The 21,545-nt window shown below is 39.1% G+C and overlaps 1 protein-coding gene across 7 annotated transcripts in view; it reads left to right on the top strand.

Annotated features, from left to right (window-relative positions):
- Positions 1 to 21,545, top strand: part of RPGRIP1L (RPGRIP1 like) — a 375,908-nt gene that overhangs the window by 84,289 nt on the left and 270,074 nt on the right. For 5 of the 7 annotated variants that reach the window (XM_029608561.1, XM_029608562.1, XM_029608558.1 and 2 more), the window contains one exon: positions 7,750 to 7,855. In XM_029608561.1, coding sequence (XP_029464421.1) covers positions 7,750 to 7,855 — 106 coding nt within the window. Of the gene's footprint in view, positions 1 to 7,749; positions 7,856 to 9,566; positions 9,697 to 9,927; positions 14,641 to 21,545 lie in introns of those variants that run through there. The other 2 variants (XM_029608563.1, XM_029608564.1) reach the window with 2 other exon arrangements.

The following is a 21,545-nucleotide window of genomic DNA, read 5'->3' as shown; positions in this document are numbered from 1 at the left end:
TTAAAGAATAGATCTTTTAAAGTGAAATTTCAGGACAAAGAATCTCTATCAATTGATCTTCAGCATGGTGTACCAGAAGGATTGTATCTGTCTGCTACCCTTTTAATATTTATATGCTTCCTGTATGTAGAATTTTATCTGGTTTGAATCTCACGCATTTTATTTACGCAGATGATCAAATTTTAATTCCAATTGAAAATTCAATTGATCTAACCCTTAAGCTTTGGAACATATATAAATCAGCCATTGAGAAAGTATTAACCCAAATGAATTTTATATATCTGTCCTAAATTGACCCAAGCAAAGGAATTTGAAAATCAGGAAGTTGCTAAAAATTATCCCATTTCCCTGGAGGTCCAAGATCTAGGGATTTTTCTAGATTGTGAATTCATACTGAAAGCGAGTGTGAAAAAATCATTAATGATGGGTATTTTAAATTGAATGTTCTAAAAAGATTAAATGACACCAAAATAAGAAAAATATCACCTCTTAATAAAAAGATATTTCAAATAGCTCTTTTACAATGAAAATTGTTATACCTCCCAATATGGATTGTACTTTTATGTGTATTTATTTAAATGGTAAAATTACCATTACTCAGAGTATTACCATTTTAAATAAATACACATAAAGTACAATCCATATTGGGAGGTATAACAATTTTCATTGTAAAAGAGCTATTTGAAATATCTTTTTTATTAAGAGGTGATATTTTTCTTACTTATGGTGTCATTTGATAAATCCCTCTAGTACAATATAATGCAGTTTATATTTTTGGTATCCTAACAAGATTAAAGCCACTTTTATTTCCAAAAGATTTCAGAACAGTTTTGCAAGCTGTTGTCTTGTCAAAATTGGATTACTGTAGCTCAATGTTTTTGGGCCTACCAGCAAATGTTACTAGACCATTACAATTGTTGCAGAACTCAGTGGCTAGACTTTTCACAGGAACTAGAAGATCTGACCATATTACACCAATATTAAAAGATCAGCAGGTACAGAGATGTTACCCATACCACCCCCTAAAATAGCGCATTTGAATAATGTAAGAGAAAGGGCTATTTCCATTGCCAGGCCCCAACTGTGGAACTGTTGTGGTCCCGGTCGCTGGGCTAGCAACCGGGTCCTTACCTTGCCTCCGGTGCCCCCATGCCCGCCGCGATTCGCCGCTCCAGGGCCCTTCCCGACCGCGTGGCAGCGGCTCTCTCCAGGTGGAGACGCCGCTGAGACCCGTACCTGACTCCTCCCCCCGCCGGGGAACGCGCGCGAGGAGGCGCTATTTGAAGGTCCAGCACCCAGAAGTGCTGAACCGCCCCGTTTCTGACGTCAGATGCCGGCTCCCTATTTAAAACCGGCGTCTGTCATGCTTACTTTGCCTTTGCAATGAGGTCGCTCTCCGAAGTACTTAGTTTGCTTCCAGCTCTGGTTCTGCTTGTTCCAGCCGTGCCTAGCTTCCAGCTCTGGTTCCTGCTTGTTCCAGCCGTGCCCTTGCTTCCAGCTCAGGTTCCTGCTTGTTCCAGCCGTGCCTTGTTTCCAGCTCTGGTTCCTGCTTGTTCCAGCCGTGCCTTGCTTCCAGCTCTGGTTCCTGCTTGTTCCAGCCGTGCCTTGCTACCAGCTCCGGTTCCCGCTTGCTCCAGCTGTGCCTTGCTTCCAGCTCAGGTTCCGGCTTGGCCCAGCTGTGCTCCGCCTCCAGCTTCGGTTCCGGCAAGCTCACCTGCAGCCAGCCACGACCCTTGGTCTTCTTCACGATTCTCCTGTCTTCAGCCAGCCACGACCTTCGGACTTCTTCACGATTCTCCTGTCTTCAGCCAGCCACGACCCTCGGATTTCACGGATCTCCTAAGTCCCAACGACCCAGACCCCTACGGGCTTCTCCTGGGGGGGTCTCGGGTTTCCAGGGTGAAGTCTTCACCAGTTCGTTCCAGCTTAACTCCGCCTCCCGGCTCATTACCATCTACTGGGGCCTGCCCCCAATCAGCCGGCCCAAGGGTCCACTTATTGACTCAGTTCATAACAGGAACTCCCTACCACAGGAATTAAGAATGGAATCCGACATTAAACTATTTAAAAAGGGTATTAAAACATGGCTATAAAAAGCTTTCCAAGAATCTTAACTTAATGGTTTTATACCCCCTATATGATTATATAGTTAGTTATGTATATTATCTCTGCTCTTTATGTTCTGCATCTTTACTATTTAAATTTTTTAGTAATTATTCTACTATTTTATTTATTATTAGTTTATTGTGAAACTTTGTATTTACTTCTTTTCATTTTAATTTTGGAAATGCAAATATTTTTAAATGAATATTTAACTGATGTAAACTGGTGTGATATGTCCTCATGAAACATCGGTATATAAAAATCAATCAATAAATAAATAATGCCCTCTGGGGCATCTTTCAAAGTGGCCTACTGGCCTCCTACTATGCTGCCTTCAGGCCTTTATGCTTCTTGTTCTGTGTTGCCTGTCTCTGCCTAATTTTGTCTAGTCTCGTCTCTGTCTCATCCAGTCTTGTGTCTGTCCAGTTCAGTTCTAGTCCTAAGAACATAAGAAATTGCCATACTGTGTCAGACCAAGGGTCCATCAAGCCCAGCATCCTGTTTCCATCAGTGGCCAGTCCAGGCTACAAGTACCTGGCAAATACCCAAACACTAAGAAGATCCCATGCTACTGATGCCAGTAATAGCAGTGGCTATTCCTTAAATCAATTTGAAATAGCAGTTAATCCAATCCTTTTTTAAACCCAAGTACACTAACTGCACTAACCACATCCTCTGGCAACAAATTCCAGAGCTTAATTGTGCGTTAAGTGAAAAAGAATTTTCTACGATTAGTTTTAAATGTGCTTCTTGCTAACTTCATGGAATGCCCCCTAGTCCTTCTATTATCTAAAACTGTAAATAACTGATTCACATCTACTCGTTCAATACTTCTCATGATCTTAAAACACCTCTATCATATCGCCCCTCAGCCATCTCTTCTCCAAGCTGAACAGCCCTAACCTCTTCAGCCTTTCCTCATAGGGGAGCTGTTCCATCCCCTTTATCATTTTGGTTGCCCTTCTCTGTACCTTCTCCATCGCAATTATATCTTTTTTGAGATGCAGCTTTCTTCTCATTTATTTAGCTAACCTTTGGAGTTTATGCCCATCCTTGCAAGCTGAGGCACCTGCAAATCAAAGTATTTCCTCACTATACCTTTCACTAAAGAGTCCCCTATCAAAATGTGTTTGCTCTTCTTTTGGGTGATTCTGCCATTTTTTGTATGTGATTAGAACAGTCGGCTCACTTAGCAACTTAAATCTCTGTTCTAGATGCCCCAGAGTTTGCTTCTGTACAAGAAATAGGATTTCATTTTTGAAGAGGAAGACATGTTAGGCATCTCTGATTCACAGTCCTAAGTTCTCCCTGAGCCCACGATAAGGTGGACAATCCTTTTTTAGAGGCATCTGTGCCATTTGTTCTCGAAAGAATGTTCCCATGGTTGTCTTTTAAAAAATTGTAGCTCCGCCTTAAAGCCTGGTAATTTCCCTCTTTAAAAAAAACAAAAAAAAAGGGGAACATACAACAGTAATTATAAGTCAGAAATAGCCATTAGAAAAACTGTTTGTGTTAAGAATAAATGTGTCAGCAAGCCTGTCAGTGTATCTGCTAATTGAATGCAGATAACCCAGATAATCAATCATTCACCTTATCCAACAGGATTTTTTAGGGAAAGTTTTTAAAATTGCAAGTAAAATGTCAAACAATAGACAATATTCTTAAGACTCACAGATAGTTTTTGTAATGGCTATTTTTGTCTTATAATTAGTGTTGTATGTTTCCGTTTTTTTGTGATAGCCCTCTGGGTTAATTATTGACTCTTTTTGTGTCCGGTTGACTTTGCTTCTTTAAGTCAGATATCAGAGCAGAGACGAGAAAACTTTCAAGTCTCCACAAGACCTATCTGAATAGTGCAGACTCACAGAAATTGCAGTGTATTATTCCTGTTATCTTTTACATCTATGTGAATTATAGTAAAAAAAAAAATTTCTTAATATGTATAAAAATTCATATACATACAGAGAGACACACCAGAGATTTATTTTGTCTTAAAAAGTAGACACACCTGAAATTTCAAACCAGTCATGGCTTGGTCTTTATGTTAGAAATAGTATTGGGGTGGCCTGGTTGAGATAGAATGTTTGTATACCTACAAGGTATTGATTTTTGGTTTCTTTTTTTTGCAATTTATATTTTATTAATTTTCAAGCACACATCCTGTGCAAACAGAATTTTCAAACTTTAAAGAGGTAAATAAAATCGTGCCACATAATATCTTTACAAATAATAACATTCTTTACAATTAGCACATTTTACCCTATAAAGGGAGCCATTTTAACAATAATAATTCAAACAAAAAATAATTCAAAGAGAAGAGGAGGTCTCTATTTATTTTCTAACCCACTTCTGTTATTTGAACCTGATTCAACTTCTCTATCCCTCAAAAAATTCTCCATATGTAAAGGTAATGTAAAGATAAATTTTTTCCTCTGATAATTGACAAAACATCGGCAGGGAACTTTAAATAAAAAGTTGCCCCTATTCCAATGTTTTAGCCTTCAACATAAGAAACCTGTTTTCTACGACCTTGCATGGTCTTAGAAACATCTGGGAAAATAAATACCTTTTGACCACAAAATAATATTTCACGATTTTTTAAGGATTTTTCAAATATGAACTCTTTATCCCTTTCTTGGACAAAGGATACATACAATGTTGTCCTTTTATTTATCACATCTAAGGAGTCTTCCAAAAAAGTTGATATGCCTGGGGACTGTAAATCATCCAATTCCCCAGGCATATCAACTATCTTCAAAGGAAAATAATAAATCTTTGAAATAGCAGAAATTTCTTCATCTTTATAAGCCAAATTTTCCTTCAAATATTTAACAAACATCTCAAATGGAGACAATAGCCTAGTATAAGGAAAATTAACAAATCGCAAATTCTTAATTCGCATCATGTTTTCTAAATTCTCTATTTCATTATGCAAAATCACATTATCTGAAATTCGCATTGTTTCCACACTTTGTATATTCTGAACATTTGTTGCTAAATTATTCACTTTAGTCTCTATATCTATTAACGTTTTTCCTTGTTCAACAATTGTTGCTTTATTACCATTTACCATCTATGAAAAGGAAGAGTTCATTTGGGAAACATTGGAATCAAGCTTTAATAACATCCTCCATAAGTCCCCTAATGTCACTTGGAAGCATCCACAATAGCTGCTTGGATGCTTACTTGTAATTGTGATGGAATACCATTATCAACTTCCTGATGTAAGGAAGACAAAGATTGTGGAGATTCAGGACCTACCTCCTCGGGTCGAACTTCCTCTCCACTAACATTGGCAGTCTCACTTCCTCTGGAATTATCCATGGTCGCTGCCCCTGGATAATTCATGGGGTGTTTTGTATTTTCAGTTGTGCTTTTTTTTGGTTTTGTTTTTTGATGTTTTTATTGTATACTTTAATCTTATGCAAATTTTGTAATTTATGTACACCTTTAAGGTTCTGTGAATCAGTAAGTTGGTATAAAAGTTAATAATTGAAATTGCAGGCCCCGCAGAGCTAGAGAAAAACAGTTTATCTCCCTCAGAAAAACGCAACTTACAAAGCAAGCTAAAGTGGATTTAGTGGATTTTTCTTTAAAATTCTGCAGAAATAAAAGTTCCAGTCTCCTCCCAGGAAGCAAGAGAATTTAATAAAAGTCCTACTTTATACAAAAAAGAAATGTTGCGGGATAGGACAGCCTTACCTCTTCAAATAGGAGAGCGTATATGAGAATTTGGAAGTTGTGTAGGAGTGAGTAAGAAAATAAGCTAAAATTCAAAGCAGATCCAAAATATACTTAGCCAGGACTAGAGTTCTGTCCTCTTGTGGATACAAGATGCAGCATGAACACTGAATTAACTAGAAATCCAACCCACAAGCTGTTTGAATTCAAAAGGCTGCCCGTCCCCCAAGAAGTCCCTGCTGTGTTTTACTGTGTCTGAGAAGCAAATTAAAGCAACTGGAACCAGGAATCATGCAAACTACAAACTCAAAGCAGATTTAATAACAGCAGAAGGATTCTTTTAATAATCTGAAGTATACTTAGCCAGTATTAGAGCCCAGTCCTCCCATGGGATGTAAGAAGCAAAATGGGCACTGATTTTAAGTAAAATTCCAACCCAAAAGCAGTTTGAATGACATGGGCTGCCTCTTCCCCAAGGAGTCCTTGCTGGGTTTTAGTGTGTGTGTAAAACCAAATACTATACATTCTTTTTTGTTTCTAAATTTAGTTTTTTCATGAAGATAAATGTTGGAACCAATGGGGGAAAAATATCATTTTTTAATATTTTAGTAATCATTTTTTTAATATAAGGTACAACTCCTCAGTTAATATATATATATATTGACACATCATAAACCTTATTAGAGAATCTGCTCCTTTGTATGATACTTTCAGAAGAAATATTCTTTCAAATCCCATTGAAGGCATGAGTACAATTCTTTAAATGTGTGCAATGAGATTAATAAAAATGTGCAACACACTGAATATCAAGTGGTGCTGCTGTTTCTGGTCCCCACGGCCTTCATTTATGTCAGTAGTGTCTTCTAGATCCAGGATGGTTTCAGCATTGTGTAAAGGCCATTTTTTTAGGCAAATTCCCAACTTTATGAACTTGTTTATCTTCTGTGTAAGGACAACTAACTGGGCAATGCCAAAGCATAATAGACTTTGATATCTGGAAGAAAATAAGTATTTCAAGTCCTCAGCTGGTTTACAGATGTTTAAGCTTTGTAGTTCATTTTCTTGTTCCAGTATGGCATTGTGACAATTTTTTCAATATGTCTATAATAGATAAGTATTGCGAAAATATTACACATTTCAAACACTGCAGTTCATTTGATTTTATCAATTATTTATGAAAGTATATTTGTGTTGAGTATGAAAGTGTGTTGTCGGCTTTTTCTCATTTTTGCTTCAATCGCTTGTTTTAGAGATATAAATAATGTATAAATGAGGTCACTTTGACCTGTCAGGGCTAATCTTTGAAAGCAGGTATTCATTTAGGTTTGTGATTACTTTTAACAAGATCTTCCTTTTAAATGCTACATTCACCCTTTAATCTCAGTAGGGGAAATATAATAGAATTGTGGGCATATTGAGTTTCTGTAGAGTTTGGTAAATGGTAAGTGGTTTTATACAGTGAAAGGCACATCTGCAACATATTTGAATGCCAGTTCTTAGGATATTATCTATGTGAAAGATTAAGGCACATTTCATGGAAATATTCGAAGACTTTATTCTCAAAGAGGCAACCCCCAATAAGTGTTAAATTAATGGCACTATAAGTTTTACTCTTAAATTAAAAAAAAAAAACTTCAAACTGTTCCATGGTACAAATTTTACCTGGAAGAATAAAATTATATAATGCGTTCAGTTATATTGAAGTTATAAAAAAACAATCAACAAACTTATTTTCAGACCTCATACTGTATGCTTCAAATGTTTTCCATTAAAAAAAAACCTTTTGGACTATACAATTAAAGGGCAGTTACATTAGTTAATATTAAACCTTCTTCAAATTTGATTTGATCTACAGAAGAACATGGCAAAGCTGATTTGCCAGGACTTTATTTATTGAAGACATCTGAAAAAAAAAAGTTGTTATACTTTGTCTCTAATTGTAGGTTGACATTTTATTGTTCATAGGTCGACCATTCGAGAAAATGTGGAGATGATCAAACTCCAGAAACAACTAGCGGAGAAAGGCCATGCTTTAACAGCTATGGAAGGAAAACTTTTACAGTTTCAAGAGGTACTAGGAACTTCAGTAATAAATGACTCAGTATGTGTTCATATATTCTAGATACATTGACAAAATATATAGGGAAGAAAATATCAAATTATTGACACGGGACGATTTTAAAAGGAGCGCGCACACATCGGTTTTATAACATGCACGTGCCGGCGCACGCATGGTCTAAAATCTGATGGCTGCAGTGTTTAAAATCCGCGCGTGGTGGGGGGAAAATTTTCCCTAAATACGCACAACAATGTAATCGGGCTTCCCCCAGCTCCCTTCCAGTCTGCTCCAATTAAGAGAACTTCCCTAACCCCCTTCCTAGCCTTCCTTCCCCTCTCGACCCCTACCTAGCTACCCCTAGCTACCCCATTTTTTTTTATTTTTATGAGCGCCGGCAACTAGCCAGTGCGTACTTCCCCTGGATAGTATACAATGGTGCTGTCCCGGCCTGCCCCTCCCCGCCCACCCCCCTGGAGAGGCCCAGCACTTGTGCGCATAGCGGGGTTTACGCACGTGGCTGGGCCCATTTTAAAATGCGTGCAGCGCACACAAGGCTTGGCTGCGCGCGGGCCTTTGAAAATTTGGGCAACAATGTTCAGCCACTCAGATATCTTAAGCAGCAGAAAAATATAAAATGTACTGGTATGGGGGGGATTTTGGGTGTAACAAGTCATGTTTTGGTTTCTTCTAGCAAAAATGTTAGTGATCCATGACTACAAAGTATGATTAATCCAATATTTTATCCTGCACACTGCAAACATTATTTTAAAAAGAAAAAAGTTGTTTAGCTATTGGACTCCACTCTCGTTCAGATGCTCATTTACTTCCTGTATTATACTGTATATTGGGTTTTTATCCCAACTTGATTCTCTTTAAGGATCAGAATTGTACTTAGCCATAACATGTCTGGTTTCTGGTGAATTGGTCATGTTTCAAGGCTTCTACAACACACAGATATAGTGGAGTACTTTGTGTCAACTTTAATAGTATTTAAAAAATATTTATGTAAATCTGATAAGTCCAGTAAGGAATGCCAAGTAAGATCAATAAGATATACAATTACAAGATTAAACCCTCATCTAACCAATACTCACCGACATCACATCAGCTTTTGTAATAATGCATAAATGATTCCTCAACAATTCTCTTAAATAAAAGACATCATTTTCATTCCTCCCCATTCCTGCCTGTGTCCAGAGCAATCATAAAAATAAAAAAGACTATCAAGTTCAATTCACAGTATACTGCATAGCTTTCATCTGTCATTTACAGAGGTCAGAAGTATATTATAAAAGTCTTCTCATGCTTTTAAATCATCTTTAGCAATTGTTTGTGCATGAAGAACATCTAAATATTCTAATTGTGTCCAATCAGCCATTTTCTTACAACATATCAGAAGAAGTTGGGACGAATCTTTAATCCAAAATTTTAAAATACAATCTTTAGAGAGTATGGTGATCCAACAATAGGACCCCCAATAAAGAATTCTCCATTAAACAATGGATTATCAGAAATAATCTTCTCAATAGATGATAAAATTCCTTCCAGAAATTACATAACTTTGTACATAGAACAAAATTATGTATCATATTCTATATAACGTTTAATACAGAGAACAGAGTTTATGATTCACATTTTATATGCTTTAACTATATTGATATAATAATGATGTAAAAGCTTAAATTGGAGCTCCTGAAATTTGGAATCAATTGAACCCTTTTAGACATAATCAGAAACCAGACTGTTCCAGATGTCTCAATATACATTTCTGCTTCTTCAGTCCAGAACAGCGCCAAAGATGTAAGCAAGTCTGGGGAGTTTCTTGATATTCAAAGTTTGTACCAGTAAGAGAGTATTACTCTGAAGTCCCACTGAATGGATTAAATCTTCTAAAGAGCCAGTTTGAAAAACATGGGAGACTGTGTGTTTACTTTCCATATGTAGTACCTGGCTTATAAAACATGCAAAAACATTTTTATAAGTTAGATCATATTCTAATTTCAGTTCAAAAAATATAGTATTTTATAGTATTCTGTATTCTACAATAAAAGTGTAAAAATATCTATTATCCCTTTGCTTTCTAGCCTTGAAATACGTTATTTACAAACCTGGTAGAAAATCATGATTAGCAACAAATGGCAGAAATTCAGAGACAGTAGAAGGGAAACTTCACCACTTACACAGAAATCTCCAGGCCAACACTACGCATGTAATTAGGGAACAGAATGTGATATGGCTTGTGATTTAGTATGCAAGATTCCCATGTGTGACAAAGGAGCAACCTTTGAGTCAACCGAATTTGGAATACAAAATCTATTTTCTCAACTAAAATGCATCTTATAAGCAGCATTATAAAACAGAAATCTGGCATAACTATAATAGCAGAAGGAGACAAACACTGGGGCGACACTAAGGGGCGCACAAAGGGGCAGGCGCTGACCCATCGGGGGCAGGAGCACCGTGCCGACCACCTGCCTGCCATTACTCGGCTGCCCGAGGCCTTCTCAAGCCCTGGCAAGGCCAGCCTGCTTGCCTCGAGGGGACCGCCCCACCCCCCCAAAGACCCGGATACTGACGTCACCTACCGGGCTTTAAAGGGAGCCCCGTCCACAGGTGTCGCACGCCTAAGGAATGCGACTAAGGGGCTTGCCTCTTTGTGCGCCCCTTAGTGTCGCCCCAGTGTTCTTCTCCTGCCACCTCCCAGACAGTTTCTGGCTTGCCTCCCCTCCCTGCCCCTCAACCCTAAATAAGTTCCCTCTCCTCCTCCAATCTATCTCCTGCTGCGTCCCACTCTAACCCCCCACCTCACTCTGTCCTACTTCACTTGCCCCTTTATCTCCTCTCCCTGCGGACGGTCCTTTCACTTCTGTGAACCCTTTTCTCCTATCTCCCACCTGCTCTTCCCCGCACCTCCGCCTAGTTCCCATTCAGTCCTCCTACCAGCCATCACTGAACCATACCCCTCTATCCCACTTACCCGCGCTTATCTTCCCCGCCCCACACCCTGTCTATTTCAGCATTCCCTTCCCACGTCTTCTTTTTCCCCCACTGCACATTCACCATGAATTCCTACCCCATCCCCATCCTCAAACACTACATCCCCTACCCCCACCCAAAGCCAAATTCATCACCACAACCCTATAGATCACTACTCCCCATCTTTACCATCCCTCTCACCCAACTAATCGGCCTCACCACCTTTGCAATCCTCCTTTTAAACGCACAATCCATAGTCAAAAAAACTGTACTTCTTAATGACATCCTCTCTGATGATCGACCGGACATCTGTGCCATTACTGAGACCTGGCTAAAATCCTCTGATACTGTTTTGCTCAACCAACTTCCCACAGACCAATACGACATCATCTCCGTCCCGCGTCCCAAGAATCGTGGAGGTGGACTCCTTTTAGCTGCAAATAAGAACCTTCAATTATCCCATCGCCCTACCCCCTCTCCTCACAAATTGGAAATTGGATTATTTAAATCCCTAAGAACCCCCCACCTCCAAGTATGCTTAATCTACGCACCCCCAGGTATCCTCGAGAAAAACCCCTCCTCCTCAATAAAATTCATCACCAAAAACATTAACATACACCTTCCTGTATCATCCTTGGAGACTTTAACCTCCATATTGACTCCACCCCCCGATCAGTCTCCTGTGACTCCCATATCAGCTCTATGAAGGCCTTAGGCTTTCGTCAGGCTGTCACCTCCCTCACACACAAGGCAGGCCATACCCTCTACCTCATTTTCACTAATGCACTCGTACACTCAGAACCCCCCACATGCACTCCAATACCCTGGTCTGACCATTACCGCATTGAAACTACCTGCTCTTTAAAAATCACTAATAACACCACACTACCCAAAAAAACTATCTACTTCCGCAAACCATGCAAAAGTGATGACCTCATCCCAGCCTTCACCAAGGAACTCTCCAATCTAGATCTCACTAATGCGGATTCCGCTATCACCTACTGGTCCAAAATAACAAGCATGATTGCCGACCACCACTGCCCTACCCTGTCCCGAGAAATAAATCCAGCAAAGCACAAAAAGAAGCCATGGTATACCTCTGAACAAGAATATGAAACTCACTCTTCGTAAAAGAGAAAAAAGCTGGCAACAAGATCCATCTACCTCACAACTCGCAAACTTCAGAGCCTACCTTAACTCCTACAGAGAGACTATCAATAAAACAAAAAGAGACTTCTACGCCCAAAGAATACACCAATACCAATATAATGCCCGAGTTCTCTTTGAATTCGCGGCCATTTAACCAAATCACCCTCCCTCACCACCCCCGACTCTGATGACCAGGCCAATTGCGAAAAGCTAGCGCAATACTTCATGACAAAATCCTCAACATTATGTCACGCTTCCCTGAACCGCTACCACCCATAAACAACCACTCTACCCAAATTGTTGATGTCCCTCTCCCCACCACCACCAACACCCCAATTTCCGATCCCCCTCCAAATCTCCCGTTCTTTATGAACACCACTGAAATGGAAGTTGAGTCCATTCTTAAGAAAATTAAACCAGCAGTACACCCTTCCGACAACATTCCCTCAAAAACCCTCCTCAACATCGCTAACACTATTGCCAAACCCATCTCTTTCATCTTAAATAAATCCATAACTCTTGGCTCTGTCCCAAACCAATTAAAGCAAGCCATTATAAAACCCATCCTTAAAAAACCCTCTCTTGATCCTGCTGAACCTGCCAACTTTCGCCCCATTTCCAACCTCCCATTCCTATCCAAAATCTTAGAAAAAATCTTCAATCGTCAACTTAAAGACTATTTGAATGAGAATCACATCCTTTTCCCCTCCCAATTCGGTTTCTGTAAACACCACAGTACGGAAACCCTCCTCAACTCGCTGGCTGACTACATCCTAAAAGCCTTTGATAATGGTCAATCCTACATCCTTGCCCTATTCGATATTTCCTCCGCCTTTGATACTGTCAATCACAATATTTTAATCAATCACCTCCTAGAAATTAGCATCTCAGGATCCGCTCTCCTATGGTTTCAGTCTTTCCTCAGTAATTGACAATATAGAGTAAAAATTGGAAACAGCGAATCTAAATCATTTAACTTGGCACAAAGCGTTCCACAAGGCTCTTCACTCTCTTCCACCTTATTTAATATATACCTCCTTCCTCTATGCCGTCTCCTATCTGACCTTGGTCTTCCGCATTTTATATATGCCGATGACATTCAGATTCTCACTGCTATTAATTGCATCAGTAGCATGGGATCTTCTTGGTGTTTGGGTAATTGCCAGGTTCTTGTGGCCTGGTTTGGCCTCTGTTGGAGACGGGATGCTGGGCTTGATGGATCCTTGGTCTGACCCAGCATGGCAATTTCTTATGTTCCTATCACTGACACACTGCCTAATGTAATCAAGACCTGGAAATCAGCCCTCCCCGCCATCAACGCTCTGCTCACCGACAACTTCCTCACCCTCAACACTGCAAAAACCGAGCTACTAGCCATTTCTCCCAATACTTTCACCATCAATCCTCCCCCAATTAATTCCCCTGTCCCCCCAATACCATTTCCCATAACGTCATCACTATTAATCCCCATACTACCAACCCACACACCCCTCCTTTACCTTCTCCACACATGTCCGCAGCCTTGGTGTTATTTTAGACAATTTAATCTAAAAAAAATTCATAAACACAACCCGTACTTCACCTCCATGATTTTCGCACTATACTACAAGCCATCATTCTGACTAAAATCGATTACTGCAACGCCATACTCCTTGGTCTCCCAAAAAGCACCATCCAACCCTTACAAATTCTCCAAAATGCGGCTGCCTGTATCCTTACAAATGTACATAAAAATGAAGATATCACCCCAGTACTCAAACATTTACACTGGTTGCCCATAACTTTCCGGATTCAATATAAAACTCTCACTTTAATTCATGCAATGGTTTAAGGAATACCTCTACTTCCGTGAAACTGGCAGACCCACCAGAAAACAACATGCTGCAACCTTACACACCCCCTCTCATAAGTTGACGAAACTGAAGTCCACCGCAAACTGTGCCCTCACCACTGCTGGCCCTACTTTATGGAATAATATGCCTCACACTCTGCGACAGGAATCTTGCTATAAGAAATTTAAACAGAACCTCAAAACATGGCTCTTCAATCAAGCCTTCACCTGAGCAATCTTTCCTCCCCCCTGTCTCCACCCTCCTCCCCCCAGTCATCCCCCTCACACCCACTTCGCTGGGCCCCCTAATCCTCTCTTTCCGCCCTTTCCGTCCGCCCCCCCTGTCTTCTCTCAGTGATAGTCTTCAAGTACTGAACTTTTATCTTTAATTATATCCTACATCACTGAGAAGTTTGCCTTTTAGAGAGATTAATTACTCATTTTCTAAACCAAATGTATATGTATGTTCATATTTTACCATACTTTGATTCTCTGCTATACTTCGTTATTCATAATAATACATAATCCCTCATACTGATCACCTTGACTTTATTGCTATAGTACTTATATTACTCCTCTATCTGAAGTTATTGTTATTATTGTATATTTATATCTATCCGCTATATGAAGTTATTGTTTCAAATTGTTATATGTAAAGCCTGTTGCTGAATTTACCATTTCCCTGTAAACCGATCAAATGTTCCAAATGATGATCGGTATATAAAAAACCACAAATAATAATAATAATAATAATAATAAAGTAGAACAACCGAGATTGGCTTTACCGTAGAACCGCCAGCATGCATGTTTTCATGCATCTATGTTTTAGGCTCTATAACTAAAAGAAAAACCATGATATTTGTGTAACGATTAATGCTTTGTAATAAATACAGACAATAATTAAGCATTTTGTCAAATTATTTCAAAGCTTTTATGATAGGTTTTTTTTTACTATTAGTATCATACAAATTTCAATTAAAGAACTCATAGGGTTTTGGTTTGTTGTACAAGGGAACAATGAGAAGAGGTAAAGACAAAAGATGTGACCCAAAAACAAAATTACAATCATAAAAAAAGTAATCTATATAGGTAGCAGAGTAACTAAGCCATGAGATACCACAGGTTGACCCCAGATGTCAGCATAGTACAGTACAAGCTCATGTGCATGAAAAAGTGCGCTCAGCAATTGATAAGCGGCTCTAAGTGGCTCAAAAACACATGATAATCTAAATATTTAATCTCTGTAGGTAGCAGAGAATCTAAGCCATGAGATACAACAAGCTGACACTAAGAGTCAATATTCAAAAATTGATAGACATATCCTGCTATGCTGCTGAATATCCCCGGACAAATTGCTACTTAGATGGATAAATATTATCTGTCTAAGTTTAGACCTGCTATTGTGTAGCTCTAACTTAGGCAGATAAGTATTATCCGTCTAAGGCTAAACATCGCTACTTAGCTGGATAACTTATGTGGCTAAGTAGCACTGCCCCCAATCCACCATTTGCCTGCCCACAAATTGATTAGATAAAAGAAGGATAAGTCATTTATCCAGCAATCTAGCGGCCACTGAATATAACCAGATATTCAGCGCCTACTAGATAGCCAGATAAGTCCTAATTAGGTTTAGGGGTTGTTTCGATATTTGGAGGAAAACCAAAGGGGCTGGGGGGCAGGGCAAATTATAAAAACTCAAAGGTTGGCAAAAATAATTCAAAGTCATGAAGTTTCAACCCATTGTGATAATTTTTACTGATTGTGCAAGTATTTATAGTTCGCGAATGCATGAAAACATGCACTGGGAGGTTCTAGTATAGCAGTTTATTAATGTAATAAATTTGTATTTCTTCCTAGTTGCACATTTTGAAATGCAAGTATGCTTCTTACCCACATACTTTGTATCAGATTTCAAAGAGACCATGTGCATCCTTTTTCTTTGACACTTACTGTGGATACAAATTGCCTGCAAATGTTCACATCTGTGTTTTGTACAGGCAAATTTTGTAAGGAAAATAACACATTTAGACTTGAAAATACAATCTGAACATTATTTTCTGATACTGTACAAAATAAGCCCCTGGGAGCACCTCCCATAACTAAAGTTCAAAATATGTATGTTGTGGAAACTGCATATTTTTTGCCATATTGAGAGAGAAATTTTCAGAAAACCAGTTTACATAGTTTATTAACACTGATCTTGGAGAGGATAACTTTCGAACAGCTGCGCATGACCCAACCCATATACACATGTATATGGGTGCATGAAAATCTACTCCTGTATTTTATAACCTGTACTTATATGATATACACAGTTTATAAAAGATGCGCAAATGTACCCTGCAACATGCGCGTGCATGTGAAAACAAAACACGCAAATACATATAGCACTTACCCAGATAAGTTCTGATTTATCCAGGAAAGTAGCAGCAAAGCCATGCTTAGCCAGATGAGTCTTAAAAGCTCTAATTATCCAGCTAAATCAGATAGCCAGATAAGTCTTAAATGGGGTCCTTATCTAGATAAGTAGTTCTGTTTGAGACTAAAACCATCATTCTTGCTTATCCAGATAAATAGCTCTAATTGAGACTTATCCATTTATATTAATTAACCATATAAACTACACTTTTAAGTCTTATCCGGCTAAATAGTGGCTTTGCTGTTAGTTTGCTGGATTCTTAGCCAGATGCTTAGCCTTTACTTAGCCGCTATTTAGCCAAAATCTGAGCCAGTACTTAGCCAGATAAGTAGTACTTTTAAGACTTTTATCTAAATTAGATAACTGGATAAATAGTACAACTTATCCAGATAGTGGCAAAACAATGCTTAACCAATTGAGTCTTAAAAGCGCTACTTATCTGACTAAGGGGGGTGATGCATCAATCCGCGTTAGTGCTCTAACATGCATTATATCATGCGATATACACAATATTTTGGGTCTCTCCTCCCAGATACTCTCCCCTATTATAATGACCTTCTTTGCATGCAATTTGGAAAATGGCATCTACCTGATGTTACCTTAGCCGTGTAGCCTGGGTCTGATCCCCGATCCTTACCCTATTCAGTGGCTACAATAGTACCTTTTATTTTATTTTATTTTTTCTTTTTGGGGAGAAGGTGGGGTGATGCCTGGGTTCCCCCTCTTTTTTTTTAATTGGGATGGGCTATCAATTTCACTTGGGTGGGGGGGTTGGAGGAGGGAGCAGTCAGTGTCACTTGGTGGGGTGAGAGGCCTCGGGGTGGAGGAAAGAGTTTTGACTAGGTAGTGGGGTCCAGTGCCTCTATTGTATTTGAGGGTGTGGGAGGGCCATTGCCATGCAGGTTCATTTTTTTGTTTTTTTATTTACACTTTGGGAGTAGTTGGGGCCACCTCAACTGGCGGCTGGATTGAGATGGGGCTCGGCACTGACCTCCACTCAATCTGCCTTTTTGCCCACTATTTTTTTTTTTGGGCCTGCAGGCCTTTAAAGTGATAACGGTACAGTAAGGTTGGAGTTGCCATCATGTTAAAGGGCCGCTCACTGCATTCCTTTGTCTCGCAGTGTTTGGTTGTGAGACAACAGAATGTGCCATACAGCTGCGATGCATTTTCAGGGTACGGTCCTCAATAAAGCGGCAACACTTCATCCCGCATTGTGGCTTAGTGCATCCAGGGATAAGTTGGATAGCCAGATAAGTCTTAAATAATGCTACTTATCCAGATAAGTAGCTCAGTTTGAGACATCCGTCTATTTTACTTATCCAGATAAATAGTGCTTTTAAGTCTTATCTGGCTAAGTAGCAGGATTAGTCAGACCTTATCTGGATAAGCGCTGCTATGTAGCCAAATAAGTGAAATTTGTCCGAATAAGTGCTGCTTTCAATACTTATCTGGCTAAGTAGCGAGATAACTCGGAATTTATCCATATAAGTGGCATGCAACTGCTATACCTGCATATTTTTACATCTAACTTTAAAACTATATGCATGGAGATTTTACCTGTGTAATTTACATATATTTACTCCCCATGAATTGGGTTTTATATAAGTTGAGTGTAAATCAGGAGATTTTTTTTAGCATACGCCCAGTAATGAAATTACTTTACCAATTAGCCTACCGGTCCATCTGCAGGTCATCAAGACTCTTCTGGTTCTTCAGCCTCGACTTCTATTTCATCCAGATCCCCCCCCCCCCCCCCCATCCAGTCAGTTTTTCCCTTTTAAGATATTTATGATCACTTATTCCAGATATAGAGAAGGTGTAAATATACACAAGTAAGCTATCAAATCTACTTGCGTAAACTTGTGTATAAAATATCAGCTTGCATAAAAGTTGGCTCAACCCCAGAACATCTCTGACCCCCCTTTTCATAAGTTCAAGTTTACTCATGGACCCTTACTTGCATGTGTGTATTGAGGTTTATAAAATAGCATATATCTATGTCTGTATATATGCTGATTTTTGCATGTGCAGCTTTTAAAAATTCACCTTTTATTTTTAAATTCACTCTATTAAATTTTAGATCATATAAATGATATAGAACACAAAAACCAATTCAACAGGCAAAGCTCAATCCTCTAATAACTAGTAGAAGACAATATTGATCAAGTTGGACCATCAGATGACCGAGAGGTTAAAGGATCTCTTAGGGAAGATAAGGCCATTACAAAAAGACTAAATGAATTGTTTGCTTCTGTGTTTTAATAATGAGGATGTTGGGGAGATACCAATTCTTGAGATGGTTTTTATGGATGAGAAGTCAAATGAACTGAACCATATTACCGTGAACCTGGAAGATGTAGTAGATCAGATTGACAAACTAAAGAGTATCAAATCACTTGGACTGGATGGTATGCATCCCAGGGTTCTGAAGGAACTCAAAAATGAAATTTCAGATCTATTAGTAAAACTTTTAACCTATGATTAAATCATCCATTGTACCTGAAGATTGGAGGGTGGCCAATGTAACCCCAATATTTAAAAAGGGCTATAGGGGTGATTCAGGAAACTATTGACTGGTGAACCTGATGTCATTGTGGCGAAATACAGTGGAAACTATTCTAAAGATCAAAATCACAGAGCATATAGAAAGACATGATTTAATGGGAAAAAAATCAGCATGGATTTCCTCAAGGGAAGTCTTGCCTCAGGAATCTACTTCGTTTTTTTGAATGGGTTAATAAATGTGTTGATAAACGTGAACTGGTAGATGTAGTGTATTTGGATTTTCAGAAGGCATTGACAAAGCCCCTCATGAGAGACTTCTATCATTAAAATCATCCATTGTACCTGAAGACTGGAGGGTGGCCAATGTAAGCCCAATATTTAAAAAAGGCTCCAGGGGCGATCCTGGTAACTGTAGACCAGTGAGCCTGACTTCAGTGCCAGGAAAAATAGTGGAAACTATTCTCAAGATCAAAATCGTAGAGCATATAGAAAGACATGATTTAATGGAACATAGTCAACATGGATTTACCCAAGGGAAGTCTTGCCTAACAAATCTGCTTCATTTTTTTGAAGGTGTTAATAAACATGTGGATAAAGGTGAACCGGTAGATGTAGTGTATTTGGATTTTCAAAAGGTGTTTGACAAAGGTCCCTCATGAGAGGCTTCTAAGAAAACTAAAAAGTCATGGGATAGGAGGCGATGTCCTTTCGTGGATTACAAGCTGGTTAAAAGACAGGAAACAGAGAGTAGGATTAAATGGTCAATTTTCTCAGTGGAAAAGGGCAAACAGTGGAGTGCCTCAGGGATCTGTACTTGGACCGGTGCTTTTCAATATATATATAAATGATCTGGAAAGGAATACGACGAGTGAGGTTATCAAATTTGCAGATGATACAAAATGATTCAGAGTAGTTAAATCACAAGCAGACTGTGATTCATTACAGGAGGACCTTGCAAGACTTGAAGATTAGGCAGATGAAATTTAATGTAGACAAGTGCAAGGTGTTGCATATAGGGAAAAATAACCATTGCTGTAGTTACACGATGTTAGGTTCCATATTAGGAACTACCACCCAGGAAAAAGATCTAGGCATCATAGTGGATAATACTTTAAAATCGTCGGCTCAGTGTGCTGCAGCAGACAAAAAAGCAAATAGAATGTTAGGAATTATTAGGAAGGGAATGGTTAATAGAACAGAAAATGTCATAATGCCTCTATATCGCTCCATGGTGAGACCACACCTTGAATACTGTGTACAATTCTGGTCGCCGCATCTCAAAAAAGATATAGTTGCGATGGAGAAGGTACAGAGAAGGGCAACCAAAATTATAAAGGGGATGGAACAGCTCCCCTATGAGGAAAGGCTGAAGAGGTTAGGGCTGTTGAGCTTGGGGAAGAGACGGCTGAGGGGGGATATGATAGAGGTCTTTAAGATCATGAGAAGTCTTGAACGAGTAGATGTGACTCGGTTATTTACACTTTCGAATAATAGAAGGCTAGGGAGCATTCCATGAAGTTAGCAAGTAGCACATTTAAGACTAATCGGAGAAAATTCTTTTTCACTCAACGCACAATAAAGCTCTGGAATTTGTTGCCAGAGGATGTGGTTAGTGTAGCTGGGTTCAAAAAAGGTTTGGATAAGTTCTTGGAGGAGAAGTCCATTAATGGCTATTAATCAATTTTAATTAGGGAATAGCCACTGCTATTAATTGCATCAGTAGCATGGGATCTTCTTAGTGTTTGGGTAATTGCCAGGTTCTTGTGGCCTGGTTTTGGCCTCTATTGGAAACAGGATGCTGGGCTTGATGGACCCAAGGTCTGACCCAGCATGGCAATTTCTTATGTTCTATGATAGGCGATACCTTTTGTGGATTATAAACTAGTTAAAAGACAGGAAACAAAGTGTATGGTTAAATGCTCAATTTTCTCAGTGGATAAAGGTAAACAGTGGAATGCCTCAAGGATCTTTACTTGGACCAGTGCCTTTTAGTATATTTATAAGTGATCTGGAAAGGGATACAACGAATGATGTAATCAGATTTGCAGATCATACAAAATTATACAGAGTAGTTGAATCACATGCGGCATATGATAGATTGCAGGAGAACCTTGCGAGGCTGGAAAATTGGGCATCGAAATGGCAGATGAAGTTTAATGTGGACAAGTGCAAGGTGATGCATATAGGGAAAATAATCTCAAGCTGCAAGTCCACAATGTTAGGGTCCACAAATGGAACTACCACCCAGGAAAAAAGATCTAGGCATCATAGTGGATATTACATTGAAATTGTTGGCTCAGTGTGTTGCGGCAGTCAAAAAAGCTAACAGATTGTTAGGAAGAGAATGGTGAACAAAACAGAAAAAGTCATAATGCCTCTGTATTGCTCCATGGTGAGACCGCACCTCGAGTACTGTGTACAGTTCTGGTTGCCGCATCTCAAAAAATATATAGTTGCACTAGAGAAGTCACAGAGAAGGGCGATTAAAATGATAAATGGGATGGAACGGCTCCCTCTGAGGAAAGGCTAAAGAGATTAGGGCTATTCAGCTCACAGAAAAGACAGCAGAGGGGAGAATATGATAAAAGACTTTAAAATCATGAGTGGTCTAGAAGGGGTAAATGTGAATCGGTTATTTACTTTTTTGATAATAGAAGAACTAGGGGGCACTCCATGAACTTAGCAAGTAGTACATTTAAAACAAATCAGAGAAAATTCTTTTTCACTCAATGCACAATTAATCTCTGGAATTTGTTGCCAGAAGGTATGGTTAGGGGCATTTAGTGTAGCTGGGTTTTAAAAAGGTTTGGATAAGTTCC

Source organism: Rhinatrema bivittatum, chromosome 7 (genome assembly GCF_901001135.1).
Source record: "Rhinatrema bivittatum chromosome 7, aRhiBiv1.1, whole genome shotgun sequence".
In the NCBI taxonomy this organism is placed as follows: domain Eukaryota; kingdom Metazoa; phylum Chordata; class Amphibia; order Gymnophiona; family Rhinatrematidae; genus Rhinatrema; species Rhinatrema bivittatum.
The sequence above is the reverse complement of the archived record's forward strand: the minus strand, read 5'-3'. Positions and strand labels throughout refer to the sequence as shown.